This window comes from Numenius arquata, chromosome 10 (assembly GCF_964106895.1).
Source record: "Numenius arquata chromosome 10, bNumArq3.hap1.1, whole genome shotgun sequence".
Taxonomy (NCBI): domain Eukaryota; kingdom Metazoa; phylum Chordata; class Aves; order Charadriiformes; family Scolopacidae; genus Numenius; species Numenius arquata.
Genome location: NC_133585.1, coordinates 905521 through 920682, shown reverse-complemented (window position 1 = coordinate 920682; position 15162 = coordinate 905521). Strand labels below are relative to the sequence as shown.

General features: G+C 40.8%; 1 protein-coding gene across 2 annotated transcripts in view; it reads right to left on the bottom strand.

Annotated features, from left to right (window-relative positions):
• The window catches only part of PLCE1 (phospholipase C epsilon 1), a 100784-nt gene extending 99587 nt beyond the window's left edge, over positions 1–1197 (bottom strand). For both annotated transcript variants that reach the window (XM_074154991.1, XM_074154992.1), the window contains exon 1: positions 10–1197. In XM_074154991.1, coding sequence (XP_074011092.1) covers positions 10–1197 — 1188 coding nt within the window. The remainder of the gene's footprint in view (positions 1–9) is intronic.
• Positions 1198–15162: the final 13965 nt, after the last annotated feature.

Sequence of the window (15162 nt, the reverse complement as noted above, 5' to 3'; positions counted from 1 at the left end):
AACGCTTACCTCATACCATAAAGACTTCTCAAGAAAGGAATGAAATTCCCATTTTATTAAGGGCTGAGTTATAGATAGCTGTTCTGTTGTAATCCTAGAAAGCTTCAAGCCACTGTTGTTTCTCCTTTGCTCAACGTAATTCCAAGCAGTGGTTCCTATGTGTCCTGAAGGTAAAGTCCTGACAATTGCTCTCGTTCCAGTATAAACTGACTTTTTAACCTCTTTATCATTTTTACAGAAACGTCTTATTAATAAAGTAGAACGTTCCTTTTTGTTTCTAAAAAAATCCTCTTCCATCTCTTCTTCACAGTTATCATTACAGTCTTCAAAATGGCTCAGAAAGGGCTTTGAGGGCATTCTTCCAGTAAAGTTATTTCCACAGAAGCTGTGACCTGCACACGCCACCTTAACCTTTCGTGGGGCTCTTTCCAGACAGAAATACTTATCCCGTAAAGCGTCTTCATACAATTGCTGCCCATTTTCATTCTCACAATGATTTGCCAACTCCATTAACCTGCAAGAACAGGCCGGGGAAGCGGTGGTGTGACCATCGCCAGCACTCACGGCCTGCAAGCAGTCACCCAAAATGAAGCCGTTGTGTGAACTGCACACAGCCTTGGATACGTTCCTGTCGCTAGCACAGTGAAAGTGAAAAAAGGCCACTTTATCAGCATCATTGCTGTCATTCTTATTTACTGCTGTCTGGGTTCTTAACGAAGGTCCATTCATTTTCAGCTGGATTTCAGCAAGCATGGCTCTTTCCAGTGACACGGGAATTCCAGTTTCCAGGCACGCCTCTGCCCCTGCTAAGGGATCACAAGGTTTGCACAACTGGCTGCACGGGATATTACTCTTGTAGTTTTTCTGTACAACGTTACAGTTAATGTTAAGAAATTCCACTGACTCAGGGATGGAGCCGCTCCTCTCCCAGAAGTTTTCATTACCATTGTCATTAGTTGGTTGTTCTTTCACCAGAGAGAGTATTTTGGGCACGGAGCCCTGAAGACTTTCTCCTTCGAGCCTGTGTGAGTAGGAGAGCGCGCCTGTGGTTCGCTGCCCCGGACTGCCGGGGGGGCTTTTTATAACGCTGGTGTCCAAGGCACGTTCAGCCTTTTCATCTCCAGCTGACGGAGCGGGTATCGCTTTACCCCGCGCAGCGGAGACGAGCACAGACCCCGTCATCTCCTCCGAGGTCATCCTGACACCGGCTTCTGCTGGGGACCGGGGGGGGGGCCTTGTCTACCAATCCTCACACCATGATTTCAGCGTAATAAAAGAGTCAGTGCTAAATAACTGGGGAACACAGTAAAATATACATTGACTACTTGTTCTTCTTGAACCGGGTTTTAAAAAAAAGTAATGTTTTCCACTGCTGGGCTGCTAGGCTTTCCCAGCCTTGGATCACTGGCACGAAATACAAACATTTGTAAACCAGCTCCTTATCGTGACGTAGCCACTCGCCTTGTCTCTTCCCACAATTAATTCCTCTATCACTTGTAGCACACACACTGTTGCCTGGGGTTGTAGAAGACGACCAAACGCATAATCCATGTCAAAGATGCAACTTCCCACGGGGAATCCAAAAAGTTGGGTTTCTGTAAAGAAAAGAAAAAAAAAAACACCATAAATATTGAACAGAATCCATGGCACAAAATCCACCATCACAACTACAACAGAAAGAAATTTTTTTATGTAAAGAGAAGGAATACAAACCAACAGAAGTTAATTATCCCGAGACCTAGAGAATTCCAAAATACACATTTAAATCTGTCTTAAAGTCCCACATTACAATTTGGGGAACTCACAGTCATGTTTTACCTATTTAAATAGCCATCTTCACTTCACTATGGAAAGCTACGTGACTGCAGAAAACTAACTTTACTGAAGCTGTGACACTGAAATTGAACGTACAAGATGTATACAAAGAGAAAAAAGGAAATGTCTTTTCTATCATTTTTCTACTCATATCCAGGATAAGTTAAAACATTTTGAAGAACAAAAATCATTTTTAAACCTACACTGTCTTTTAAAACCAATTATTTTCAGAACTGAACTCTACCACAACTACAACTATTTTGGTGTTACATGGGTTTTGTTTTCATTAAACTTCGTGTTACCATGAAATTGTGAGGAAAATACAGTATTTTTGCCAGAAGTTTATGACTGAAAAAGCATGAAGGCAGAGTAGGTTAAAGACTGAAATATTATCAATAATCTTTTTGATCCCTTTACTTATATGCCTTAAGCTAAAAAATTAACCTGCCCTTCAACGTTGCCATTAATTCACAGCTTCTTTCCTCCAAATAGCATGGTAGAAGTACATGTTGGAATCAGAGAACAAGAGGTTACAGATAGTTCAACAAAGGAAACAGAAGAATAAAAGAGACACACTCATATAAACCATGGTGAATTAAAATTAAAATATATATATGCTTATATTTCAATTTATCATATTTAATGTCTAAAAACATTAAGTGTATTATTAAAGACGTGGAAAACACAGAAAGTTATAGTAAGGCCTAAGTTTAATAAAACAGTCTAAATTCAATAGAAACAAGCGAAAAAAATATGGCTTTGAAACTTTAGTAGCAAAATATGTCACAAAGCTGAGGCAAATCACTGGCCAGGCACGGCAACCTGATCACTGACCTGATCCATCAGCTGCTGACCCAGCACCACCTACATGAGCAGAGGGACCACCTTCCGCAGCTCAGCTGCGCACAGGAATTAAATCACGTGTAGTTGATAAAACAAGTAGGAACGACGGGAGGGATAAAATACTGCCACGGCACAACGGTAGAGGAGATACGAGGAGAAACCAACGCCCGAGCAATTCTTTCAGTCTATATTCCCTGATAGTCCCTACATCATTACATTGTACCCTGAAGTCATCTTAGTTCACTTTCTTCAATTTTAACTATTTCCCTTAAAAAAAACAATCCCAGAACAACACACACATACAAGAGGAAAGAACCTCAGCAATAATCTTATGCTACCATTTCCTACCCTTCTTCCCTGCTCCTCCTTCCTCTTCAAACCCCCAGGTAACAGCTTCCCTAACCTTTTACCACTGCACACTTGAAGAAAACTGCAAGCGATCCATCTAAAAATGTCCACTGTTCTCGAGTCCAAACCTACACACAATAATGCCGACCAAAGTACAAAGATCTAGGAGGAGCTAGAACAAGAAGCAGCTGGATTTTTTCTTGTTTTCTTACTCTTAAGTTTTTTTTTTGCTGTATCAACCTTGTAGAAGGTGTAAAACGTACATGTCTCAGTAATAGTCTTCAGTACTGATTTTTGAGGGATTTCTCTCACCCATCAAAACATCTCAGCCTACTGATTCATCTTTCCTGTCTGCACCAGAAAAATTCCAGGCAATCCAATGAAAATACAAACCAACAAAATATATTCATAAATGTACTCCCTGTAATATTGCTAAGCCAGGAATAAAAATTAATGGAATGAATTGTCAGTGCAAAGAATATACTGCTTCATTACACTGGTCGCCAAATGAAATTCTTACAAAACAACGTCACTCCACAAGGCAAAACACACAACCTCATTATGCAACTTTAACATCACACAATGAATCCGAGACAGCAAAACTGACCATGCATGTTAACTTGATTTTTTTAAAAATGTTTTTTATGGAGAAGCTTTTAAAAATAATAATCATATCCCTGATTTGCTTCTGTAAACAGAAAGCTGTTAAAATCTGAGGTGCATTATATCCTGTCCACAAAGCTCATTCCGAGGCCAGGACTGCTCCTCCACACTCCTCCTTCCTTCAGTACCATTCTCACACCTCTCTGTGTCCACACGTATCCTCCTCAAACTGCTTCCCTCAGATCTTTTTCTTTTCTCTAGAAACTTTATCTCGCACCTTCCCCGTCAGTGGCTTTGTCAGTCACCTGTCTCCTCAGCTCCAGAGGCCACACGCCTGCCCGTCTCTCTCTGCCAGCATCACTATCTGTGCCTACGTTTGAAATCCATCCCATCCAGAATAAGGTCTGCCTAAGAAGATCCCTGCCTATGCCCAGCTGTTCCCATCCTCTCATGACCACCGCAACGCGATAGGGAACTCATCCATCTCAAGAATGTTTTGCTCAAGTTACTTTCCAGCCAGATCACTTCCCAACCCAGTTCATACATGGTTGTACTGACACGTGTGCTACAACAGCACAGGGGAGGAAACGAGCAGCATGGGGAAGGGAGGAAAATGCCGGTTAAGTCGATTTCTTCATATCTGCAATCTGCAAATTTAATTTGATGTTTCAGCTATGTCAGTCTAGCAGGTAGCTCCCACCAAAGCTGGCAGACTCACTTCTCCCCTCACTCTTGATCTTCAGTCCCATTTCCCCACATCTCGAGATCATGAGGCCACAGAGCTAAGTTGATTCAGCTGGCTGATGTCAGGAGACTATTCTTTTCATCCAAATGAACTGATTCACCTTGTGGCCACATGAGCACTGTATTCCACAAAAAGGAAATATTAGGAATGCCTGGTAGGGACCACATGTCTCAGCAGCAGCTTCACTTTAGATCTTGTTTGCTATTATGCCTAAATGCATCCTGAACATAACCAACTAAGAGAAAAGTTACCTCGTGTACAAGTATATAAAAGTCTCATCAAAGAGCAAGCAAAACCCATGATGGTAGAGCCTCTGATCTATGGACAACTGCAAAAATATCTGAAGCTGCGGCTCTGCTGAACAGATGACACAGGTTTCGTGTGTCCCCCACTACACTCTTCTCACTCTCTGCTTTCCACTGCCATCAACAGATCGCAATTCACTGTGCCCAGCAAATTCCTTAAACTCTTGGAATTCATTAGACATGTTACGAAGTGTGTTAACACAGTATTATAAATGCTATCAAGTGCAAAACCCACGAGCTCAACCAATAAAACAGTATTTTGTAACTTACTGTAAAATTGCAGAATTATCCCTCCCTGTGGACTCCCTTTCTTGCCTGTCTGCACGTGGGTGGCCAGAGCCGAGACCCTCAGATAAAATCCCCATGTAAACATATACAGGCATTTGCATATAACAAGACGACTGAAATCATTCAAAATCATACTCTTGCTGTTGCACACTCGACTCAAAACACAGTGATTAGAGTTAAATCTGCACATGAGAGCACGTGAAGCAGAGCATGGAGCCCGTACTGCACTCGACACATGCTGACATTTTCTAAAGCCGCTAGATTAGCTGATGAAACCCATTAATAACTACACTGGTTCGTTTTACAAGGCTTAAGTTATGTCAGAAATGCAATGTGGTCCTTCTATCAGTAAAGGAAAGTAAAAATATAAGAAACTAGATCCAGCACCGGTGAATCATCCTGGATGCTGAAGTCAGCCAGCAACGAGAAATGAATAATGAAAATAAACAATATCTGGCAACCCTTCAGCACACACATTCACAAAATGTATCAACTCTGAAAACATGTGACACAAAACTAATTTGTCTACTTTTTTTTTTTTTAACACTGTGCTAGCTGGTTCCATTTAGTATTAATAATAATTAATAATAATGTTTAATAATTCCTTATTCCCCAGCCATCTGGGATTAAAGTCTACAACAGTCTAGGCAAAGCATCCAACATAATCAAAGACTATAAGCTATAATTCATTACTCAAGCTAATTTCCTTTTGAAGCCAGCACGAATTCTGCTTCAGAGAAAAAAAAAAAAAAAAAAAAAAAAAAAAGGAGTGCACTAAAACTTACACTATTATTTAGTCTGAGAAAAGGCATATGAAGGATCAGAACCGTCACGCGATTGGTAAGTCAGAAAGCCTTTCAACTCCAGGTTGGCCAGGAAAAGATGACTGGATAAATACTGGAGGACGCTGCTGGACTGCAGGAAGCAGCAGCAGGAGGGACAGCAGGGGATGGACCTCACGGTGACGGTGGGGATTACCTGGAGAAGTCACCTGCTGCCAGGGACACCCAGTGCGATTCAGTGTCTCAGGTGCTGGGGCAGCTTCACCAGCAGCTTGGCGAGCGCTTGGTGGGGGCCAAGATTATGGGTCCAGAAAACGAGGGGGACTGACAGATACGTGACATTACAAAACACATCCTGGTGGTTTCCATGGGCAAACTGCTACCGGGCTGGGACAGAAGGTGACTCACGCCAGTGAAAGGGCAAATGGGGGCAGCCTGACAATCCTCCCTTCTGCCCTGGCCACGCCGGGACATCGATAGCTATTTCTCCAGCTTCCATCCTACATATACATGGTGACTATCTGTCCTAAACAAACGATGTTTCTGCACACAAAAAAACACCCAAGAAACAAATAATTATATTAATTAATTCAAACCATTAAATATTTACACAGCATCTAAGGCATAAGCAATCAATGAGTAAAAGACTCCTGGGAAACAGTAAACTACAGAAATAAATTGGCACGGTAAGTGGACACAAACCCATTGATCATCTCATGTCACCCCAGCAACTGTGTTTAAACGATATAATCCCAGTTCAAGCCCTTAAAGAAACAACTGATTCATGAGGGAAGTTGTTTGTATACTACAACTCTCCATTTACAATAAAGAAAAAAAAAAAGGACATTATTTTTAGTAAATAAGCTACAGTTTGTTCCAGATCAATTCTTGAGGAGAGTAAGAAACCCAGAATTATTAACTCCTCTTTATTTTTCCCTGTATCATGCACACTACTAATTTTTCATTACAGTGCCTATCTCAGATACAAGCAGAAGATACCAGTACAAGAACAGGGCACCCATGTGTAATCATCAGTTTCCCAAACCTTTCTCCTGCCTGGGGAACCATGCAGTGAGCAGGAAACAGCCAGACTCTTAAGACTCACTCAAGATGTGCACGAACTCTATTTGAACAGTTGGAAGCAAGTTATAACAACATTTTATTTGGCATAGAGCATCATGTGCAACCTCAGATTTACCACCAGTGTCTGTTTCAACAACAAAAAAAATCTTGAAGAACTACAATATTTATATATCCTGTCAAGTTAGAGTCTTTTTTCTAATTTCTAGAATACTTATCTAAACACCATCAAGTATTAGATGTCTCAAACTACACGAATGTCTGCCAGATGGTGAACCCTCTCAATTGCCTCATCATCCACCACTGCACCAGGCAGAAGCTGAAGCCACTGCCAGATGCCAGCCCTGCTCCTCGTTTCTTTACAGCAATTCCTCTTCTGTGTGAGGAGACGCGCCGAGAGAACCCACGACTGAATTTATCTTACTGTCAGGGTCAGCTCTTTATTTCTTTCTCGATCTGATCTGCAATAAGCTGTTGAAATAAACTATCTGTTCAGTGGTTAGTTGAATTTCACGCTAAATGACCTTATCTGAAAGCCAAAATTTCATCATCGACACTCAGACGAAGGATTCCTTCTATCCAAGGTGCATGATGACTCTTACCATTAAAGCAGGATTACCCCTCTCCATCTTTGAAAAAGTACTTCTGGAAGAATTTCCTTAATTTTTTGAAGAACTGCAAAAACAGTCTCAAATTGGTGAAGAAGATTTTGGAGCATGGAATCTCATGCTCATAGGACAAGGGAGGGCAGCAGAATTTAAAACAAAAATCTTCAAAATGCAGAATTCAACAAACTTGACACTGGTAAGTAGAATCTCTTGGAAAGATTAGATAAAACTATAAAGGAACACAAAATAACTGACAATTAATAAAAGATACTATATAAAAAACAAGGACAATTAATGCTTGTGCAGAAGAAAAATAGGAAATATAGTAAGAAATAACCATAAAAAAAACAGGTAAAAGACAAATGGACTGGTGTATCAAGATTTATTTTAAGATCTGAGAGTCTGAAAAGGAATCATACAAACCGTACAAAACAGGACAAAATTAAAAATGAGGTTTGAGGTTGAAACCAACCTACTGGCAGGCTCCAGCCAAAGTAGCTGATCCCTCATTCCTTGTCACCTTCACTGAGGTATTTTCAGTGTCTCCTGCACAGAACTCTTGCAGGTTGAGGAATCAAGTGATCCAGAGGAAAACTAACCCAGGGAAGAGGAAAGACCAGTCTCCAAGCAGGGTTATCCAATGCCACCCGCAACACGATCACACAAGGTGACAGGGACAGCTCAAGCACAAAGCAGGGTGGGCACCAGCGGAGGACCCAAGCCCAGAGCAGAAATGTATCTGCAGCATCCCGCACTGAGACAGCTTTAACCAGTCATTAAAATGCATCCTAAAAATTAATCTACAGCAACACAGACACGTAAGCCTAAGATTTTAAGAGGTTAAGGCAACACAAGTTACAACCAACAGATAAAACACAACAAAGCAAAGACCATAAGGAAAGTTCCATTTCTTAAATGTAATAAGAAACAGTAAGATTGGTATTACCAATTAGAGGTCCTCATTACCCTCCTCCTTTGCATGATTACCAGCCTAAGGAAAGGGGGTGTCTCTTCCAATGTGAAAACTCCGAGAACCTCAATAATCTTTTCCAGCTTCTGTACAAACTACCTTTTTCTAATTTCACTCTATCTCCACTTTATCTCTGAACCGACTGCTATGAAAGAACACACGCAGTGGACACAACACGAGAAGACAAGGGCAAGCAACAGGTTTGTCTCTCTGAACCCCAAGCAAGTGTCCGGCTCGTTACCTCAGCATTTAATATGGGAATTAACTGAGCCCAGTGATGCTTCGGTCTTGCCACAAGATCAGAACTACCTCACTCAGGCCCACCAAGGATCCTGTCCACCTCAGGTTCCTTGTCATCTTCGTTCTTCCTCATGGCGTTTTTCTCGCACGAGCACCCAAGTCTTCTCTCATCTCCCTCTCTCGATGACCTGCGTTAGCTGTAGCTCTAATTCCTGCAACTGTAATTATAGCCACCCCGGTGAGAACAGAACCTGTAATAAATATATGCCTGACTACTAAACTGCCTGATGGTATCTTAGAGGCACATCCATCACTACAGTTTACCTTCTGTAAACCCAAGCTAACACTTTTATTCACATTATGCTAAGCCACAGTAGTCCTATTAAAACCATTACTTGAGTAATAGTTTATATATTATTGCTCAGCTGTCATAACTGCAAGAGTGAGTCTGAAACCCCAGTACGTTTCAAATATAAATGAAAAGCTAATCTGTGTGTGAACGAGAGTTCAGTCGTTTGTCAATCTATGCATTTACACTTTAGTTGTAGAAAAGCAAAGAAAAATACTTCTAATGCTGAAGACTAACATTATTAAATTACTGCACCACTCTTGCATTTTCTCAAAATACATTCTCTTTGTATACCATTCCTGACCTATTCATACCATTCATTCAGGAATCATAATATTTAGTCTCTTATTATTTTTTCTTTCCCTTTTGAACATCTGTTATTTCATCTGCATATTATTATCGTGCCTACTAGAGAATTCAAGAGAAAAAAAAACAGGGTGTTTTGCTTAAAGAGCAATTAGTTATCTGCTTGAGAAAGATGTCATTTTCAGAAGACTATTGATCAAGCAACCCTGAAAATACACGAAACAATTTCTATACTACTACTGCTGTTCCAGCATTGCCAGATATTAAGCTGTGACACTGACAACAGCACTACACAAGCACAGCAAACAATCTGACTCATTCGAGCCATGAAGTAATCTCTGCAACTGTGGCTCTTCCCAGAATTAAATGTGCAACCTGCAAATTATTTTTTCACAATGTTGCAAGATATTTACTATGCTAACATAAGAGGTCATTGCCAACATAATAATTTTAAGTAATCATTTTAAATTAAATGTTTTAATATTTTAAAAGTCTTGTAGGCATCATTGTAATTGACATTGTAAATACTAGTAATTCAACCTTATTCAATAAATAAATAGGATGGAAATACACCCAGGGTGAAAATTAGGAGCTTTCTTTTGTAACATACCATCATGTCTTTAAGATAAATGGAACCAAAAGCAGAGAAAACTGAATGTTCGCAGTGATTTTCATGTTCCTTAAGCTCCATTTGCATTTCTGTAACAACTTAACTTATTCGAAAGAGAAGCATGCCTGAAGATCTATACAGCATGTCTCTATATAGGATTATGACACATTTAGGTGATCCTTCATTTGAGGATCTTTAAAATCACTGCAATGAACGTCTGTATCCTCGCTGAGCAAATGCAGATTTATCTGCTTTTCTTGGTTATCTTTTAGAGCCTCTATGAAAGTAGTCCATTAAGCATTTCTGACTACTTGTGAGACTCCCGTTTAGAACCTGTGGCTTACAATTATGCGTTTGGACTTCACCCTTTCTTTTGGGATAAAACCTTCAGAAAGAGTTGAACTTAAGTGCAGTCATCATAAAACAACTCATTCTTGGGTAGTACAGTCGAGCTCCTTGCTTCAAGAATAGTAAGAATTTGGAATTCTAAACACGAAAATCTGCTCCCTTGATAAGATGGGACTTTATCCCAGATTTTTAGTCTACTTCAGTCTTCACAATATAGTTAATTGGGATAAGAATGTGTGGCAAAAGCTAATTCAATACTTATCTAACTCAAACAATCACTTGTTCAAAGTTTGTTACATTTCTTAAAGGTTCTTGTACTTTCAGCTGAACAGATGGAATGAAATTTTAACACAGTGAAGTTGTTGGTAGAATTAATGGACAAGAGGATACTTATTTCAGAGGATACTTAATGTCCACGTAGAGTGTTTAGCCAAGGGTACACTGAAAAGCAAGAGAACATGCGATAACCAAGCATTATATACCTTAGTTACTTCTAGAAGTAATGGATTCTGAATAATCATGATGTCTTAGAGATGCCAGTTCCAACGGAAGCTTTTCTTACAGCTGGGGTATTACTAAGAACTTTTTCATATACGGAACCTCCGCTAATAGAATCATAGAATGGTTGTGTGAACTCTGAGCAACTTCTTCACAAACTTACAGAACTTCTCTTCTGCACCTGAGTAACATTTGCATGAAATTTGTTGAGTCTTTAGCATATTTGAGATCTGCACTTTTGTAATAAACCTGATTGCTAGAGGCCAAGTTAAAAGTTGGAAGAAAAAACATACAGACACACAGTGTGACTTTGCAAAGTTGTTTCCGTAAGAAACCAGGCTAAAAAATGCAGTCATAATTTGGAAAAGGACACTTCCTTCTCTGGAACACCCTTTATTTTGACATAACCGGCAATATGTGCCAGAGACTCTGCTAGTATCCAAATAACACTGCCTCATTAAAATCTGAAAATGCTACTAGGGAATCTTGTTGGGTTTTTTTACCCTAAACTAGATACACGTACATTCCAATATTCATATGCCTCAGTAATAATGTATTATGTAAAAATGAGCATTACGTATATAGGCTACTTATTCTCAGTCAAGCAGAAAGATTAGTTTACACCTATTTGATTGTGCATCCCTGCTGCTATCACATTACTTAATATCCTTATACTTAGCTCAGAAAGGTCCTAGAAATGAGGAGGTTTGTAGATATGCCTGATGCACACCCTAAGCTTGAGCAGAGGAGAAGGGAAGGAGAAGGGAAAGCACCAGGGAGGAAACAGTGCTACAGTTACAGGCGCCAAAGAACCCAAGCACAAAAGGGCTGTAAAAGATAAGGAACCAGCGAACGCACGCTGAAACACTCAAGGTTATTTCTGCTGTAACAGTTAAAGAAGATGAAACTACTCTGTTTTCTGTAATGTACTTGGGCATGATAACGACAAACTGCAACTAGCACAACAATACGCGATTTTAACCCGGGATGGGATCATCACGGATGTCTGTCAGAGGGAGTGTCAGGGCCCCGAGGACACCAGGTCCTTAAACGCCATAACCGGCCCCACATGCGACCCCCGCCAATGGGCCCAGGAGCCATTTCAGCTCAGGCTTGTCCCCCAGGTCCTGGGCTGAGCCCAGGCCCTGTCCCCTGCGGCTCCTCACTTTTCCACCAGGGTCCTCCGATGGCCGTGCGACCCGGCTGGGGAGGAGCGGGCAGAGCCCCCGGCCCCAGCTCCCCCTCACACAGCCGCCATGGCGGCCCCCGATGAGGGAGAACGCAGGCCTTACTGTCAAAGAAGCTGAGGAAATTTAATCACCAAGTAACAGCCTAACAGCACAATGGATACAGGCTTTTTTGCACGTCACCAGCAAGGCCAAAAGCGGGAATGAGGAGGTTGCTCTGAAACGCGGAACCCAAGGCGGCGCAGCCGGCACCGAGGCAGCGAAGGGGAGGGTAAGGAGCAGGCCGAGGCCTGGCCGTGGGGCCTCTCTCGGGCAGGATGACAACGCTGACTTCATCCCGCCGAGGGGAAAACCTGCAGAGGAGACGCAGGGGCTCACCTGCAGGACTGATCGCTCGGCCATGACCTTAGCGGGCAGCTGAGCCCGTTATGAAGTAATAACTGGCATGAGAAAAGATCCCCAAAGGGAGGCAAAGCGGCAATGAAAGCTAATGGTGTGTGCAACTTACACCGTTTTGAACAAAACATGGGCTGATGCCACCAACTCCGCTCTGCGCACAACAGAAACCTATGTCATGTTTCAAAACAGTTGTAAAAACAAAAACACGTCTCAAGACAGCGCGTAAGGCGATGGGTATCAGTGCCTGCCACAACTGGTCAAGTTCACTGATGATACGTAGAGAAAGTGCTGTTAAATGGTAACCCCGTGAGGGTATCGCCCCCTCCACCAGACACAAGGTGCAACGGGCGGCCTGAAAATCTCCATTTTCCCAACTAATATCTTGCATACCGTATGGATCTTTGCATTGCTCCCCCACCTTCTGGCTGTTAGGAAGACAACAAGGAAGAACCAGGGGACTGAGGCGAGGAGGAAAATAAGCCGGTACGTATACATCTAGAATAAAGTTCACTGATAACAGTAGGTGGCCTATGAAGAAACAATATATAAAAGCAGCATACGTAAATGAAAGCAGACTAACCTGTCCTTTGAGAATTCAAATTAAATATTGTTTATCGGTCTTCTCAGGCATGCTACTGCCACACCTCAAAACAGTTACCTCCTGCTCCTGCAGGTCTTTTTCATTTCCGTCTTTTCCAAATCAGTTGGCACCCCTTAAGTGCTAGGGCTCTTTTTCTTTTTTTTAAATCAAGTTCATAATAAAATGAGCAGACTATTATCTTGCAAACTTTTAAGTGCCTCCTTAGACCTGCTATTTTGCCTCTGTTACGTTCAGACCCCCTATAAACTCAAAACATTTTTTATTGACTTCCAAAGCTATCAAAAATTATTTATTGAATACTTCTTTCCCTTTTTACCTACCTTTAAGAAAAATAAAATCAGTAGAATGAAATTTAGTTTAGGAAAGGCAAGCTTTACCTTTAAAATCAGAATCTACTGTAGACCTCTCAAAGTGTTTGACAAACTTAGAACAGTTCCTGAGAGTAATCTGAGACCAGGTTAAATTAGAAAACAGACAACGCACTGCCCACGCTAAGGTCTTCATGGATTCTGTGTAGTCTTCTGGCTTTATTAACTGTTCATCAATGCTGGCTGTTTTTATTTAAGCATTCTAATGCTGTTATAAAAGCAGAAACCCCTATGGAAGTAATAACGCTAATAGTACTATAACGTTTCACCACACTTGAAAACACAATGTATGCATTTCATCACTTCTTATTTTCCATGTGACCTCTCCAAAAATTAAAAACTATACCTGCTACAGAATATATGCCATAACTATAGAGAAAAAGCCAAAAGTCAAGTGCACACTATTTATGTAACCATGTAATAGTGGTACATGATTCAGGTGTGCATAATTGTTGCCTATAATAACCATACAACCCAAAACACTTCCTTGGTTTTCATGATCCAGCCACCACAAAAAATTGCACTTCAACCTCTATATAGTCATAGTATAGGTACAGTTATGGTAACAAGAATGTACAAGAGGTATTATTACTATACTACTTTTAAACTCAAGATTCTGATTATTAATGCTTTAAAATCAAATATTTGACAATAATGAATTAAATATTTTAAAACCATACCAGTACATATTAAAAATAAGCCTGAATGTTTATGATAATGTTCTGATAATTTCCTTCATAACTTAATATTCTTACTTTATTTTATATAGCCGCACATCATTCAACAGATTGTTAAATTATCTGAATATTGAAAGTTTTAAAGCCCCGTATGGGAGAGAACCAGGTACTGAAGTGCCTACACCCACACACACAATAAATAGCACCATGCCAGGTGACATCACCTGTGCTCTTTTAATTGTACACTTATATGTACATAATTATTTTTAAAAAATGAAGCAAGCAGGCCTTCAGATTTAGTAGAAAGAGTATCAGAGACAAGCCACATGCTTAAAAACTGTATTACTGTAGAGATGGGATTTTTTTGTTGAGATTTAATGCTGTAAATCGAGAAAAAAAAAAAAAAAAGTATCGTCAAAGTGCTAATCGGAGGACAAAGCCCAGGCTGATCTAGACAAGTTCACTGCAGATCAGAGGTCTTTCCCGGGGGGCTTTGGGCCACATCTAGCAAGAGACAGACGAGTCCTCCCAAGAATAGGGCAGGGACTCAGCACTCGCATAAATAAACCTGCATGGAGAAAGGTCAGAGCTCCCCTTTTTCTTTGACAGAGGAAGGGCCCCAGCTTTCATGCTTTTCTGGCAAGTGGAGGGGAACATGGCCAACTTTCTTTGCATTCGCTGGCCAAGAGCTGAGACAGTCTCTGTCTCAATTCAAGCTTTAAAACCTTCATTGGGATGCATATGGTTGCTCACAGAATAGACCCTTACTGTAAGCAAAATGGGAAAGGTGGGAAAACCAGGAGACAGAGGCTATCGGTGTTTTCTTAAATTATCCATTGATTTCATCAACTCAAACGCATCTGAAGCGTTTGGGAGAGTTTTGGTAAGGGTAAATTCAAGCAAAAACAGCAAGTGAAGATTTTTAATTTTATTTCATTTGGGGCTTTCTGCTCTTCTCGATATCGTCCTCACAGCTCAAGGGAACAGAGAAAAGCTGATAAAAGACTGAGAATGGCATTACAAAGCAAAAGAAAAATAACTAGAGCACCATGTCAAGTCAGAGGAAGGCACATGAGTTCAGAGCAGAGTGACTCATGTACAGATTAGATACTTTATTGGCCATCACAGCTCCCATGCTGTTATGCCAAATGATTTTGCCTTGCTTTAAATCTGTGCACACACCGTACCAAAC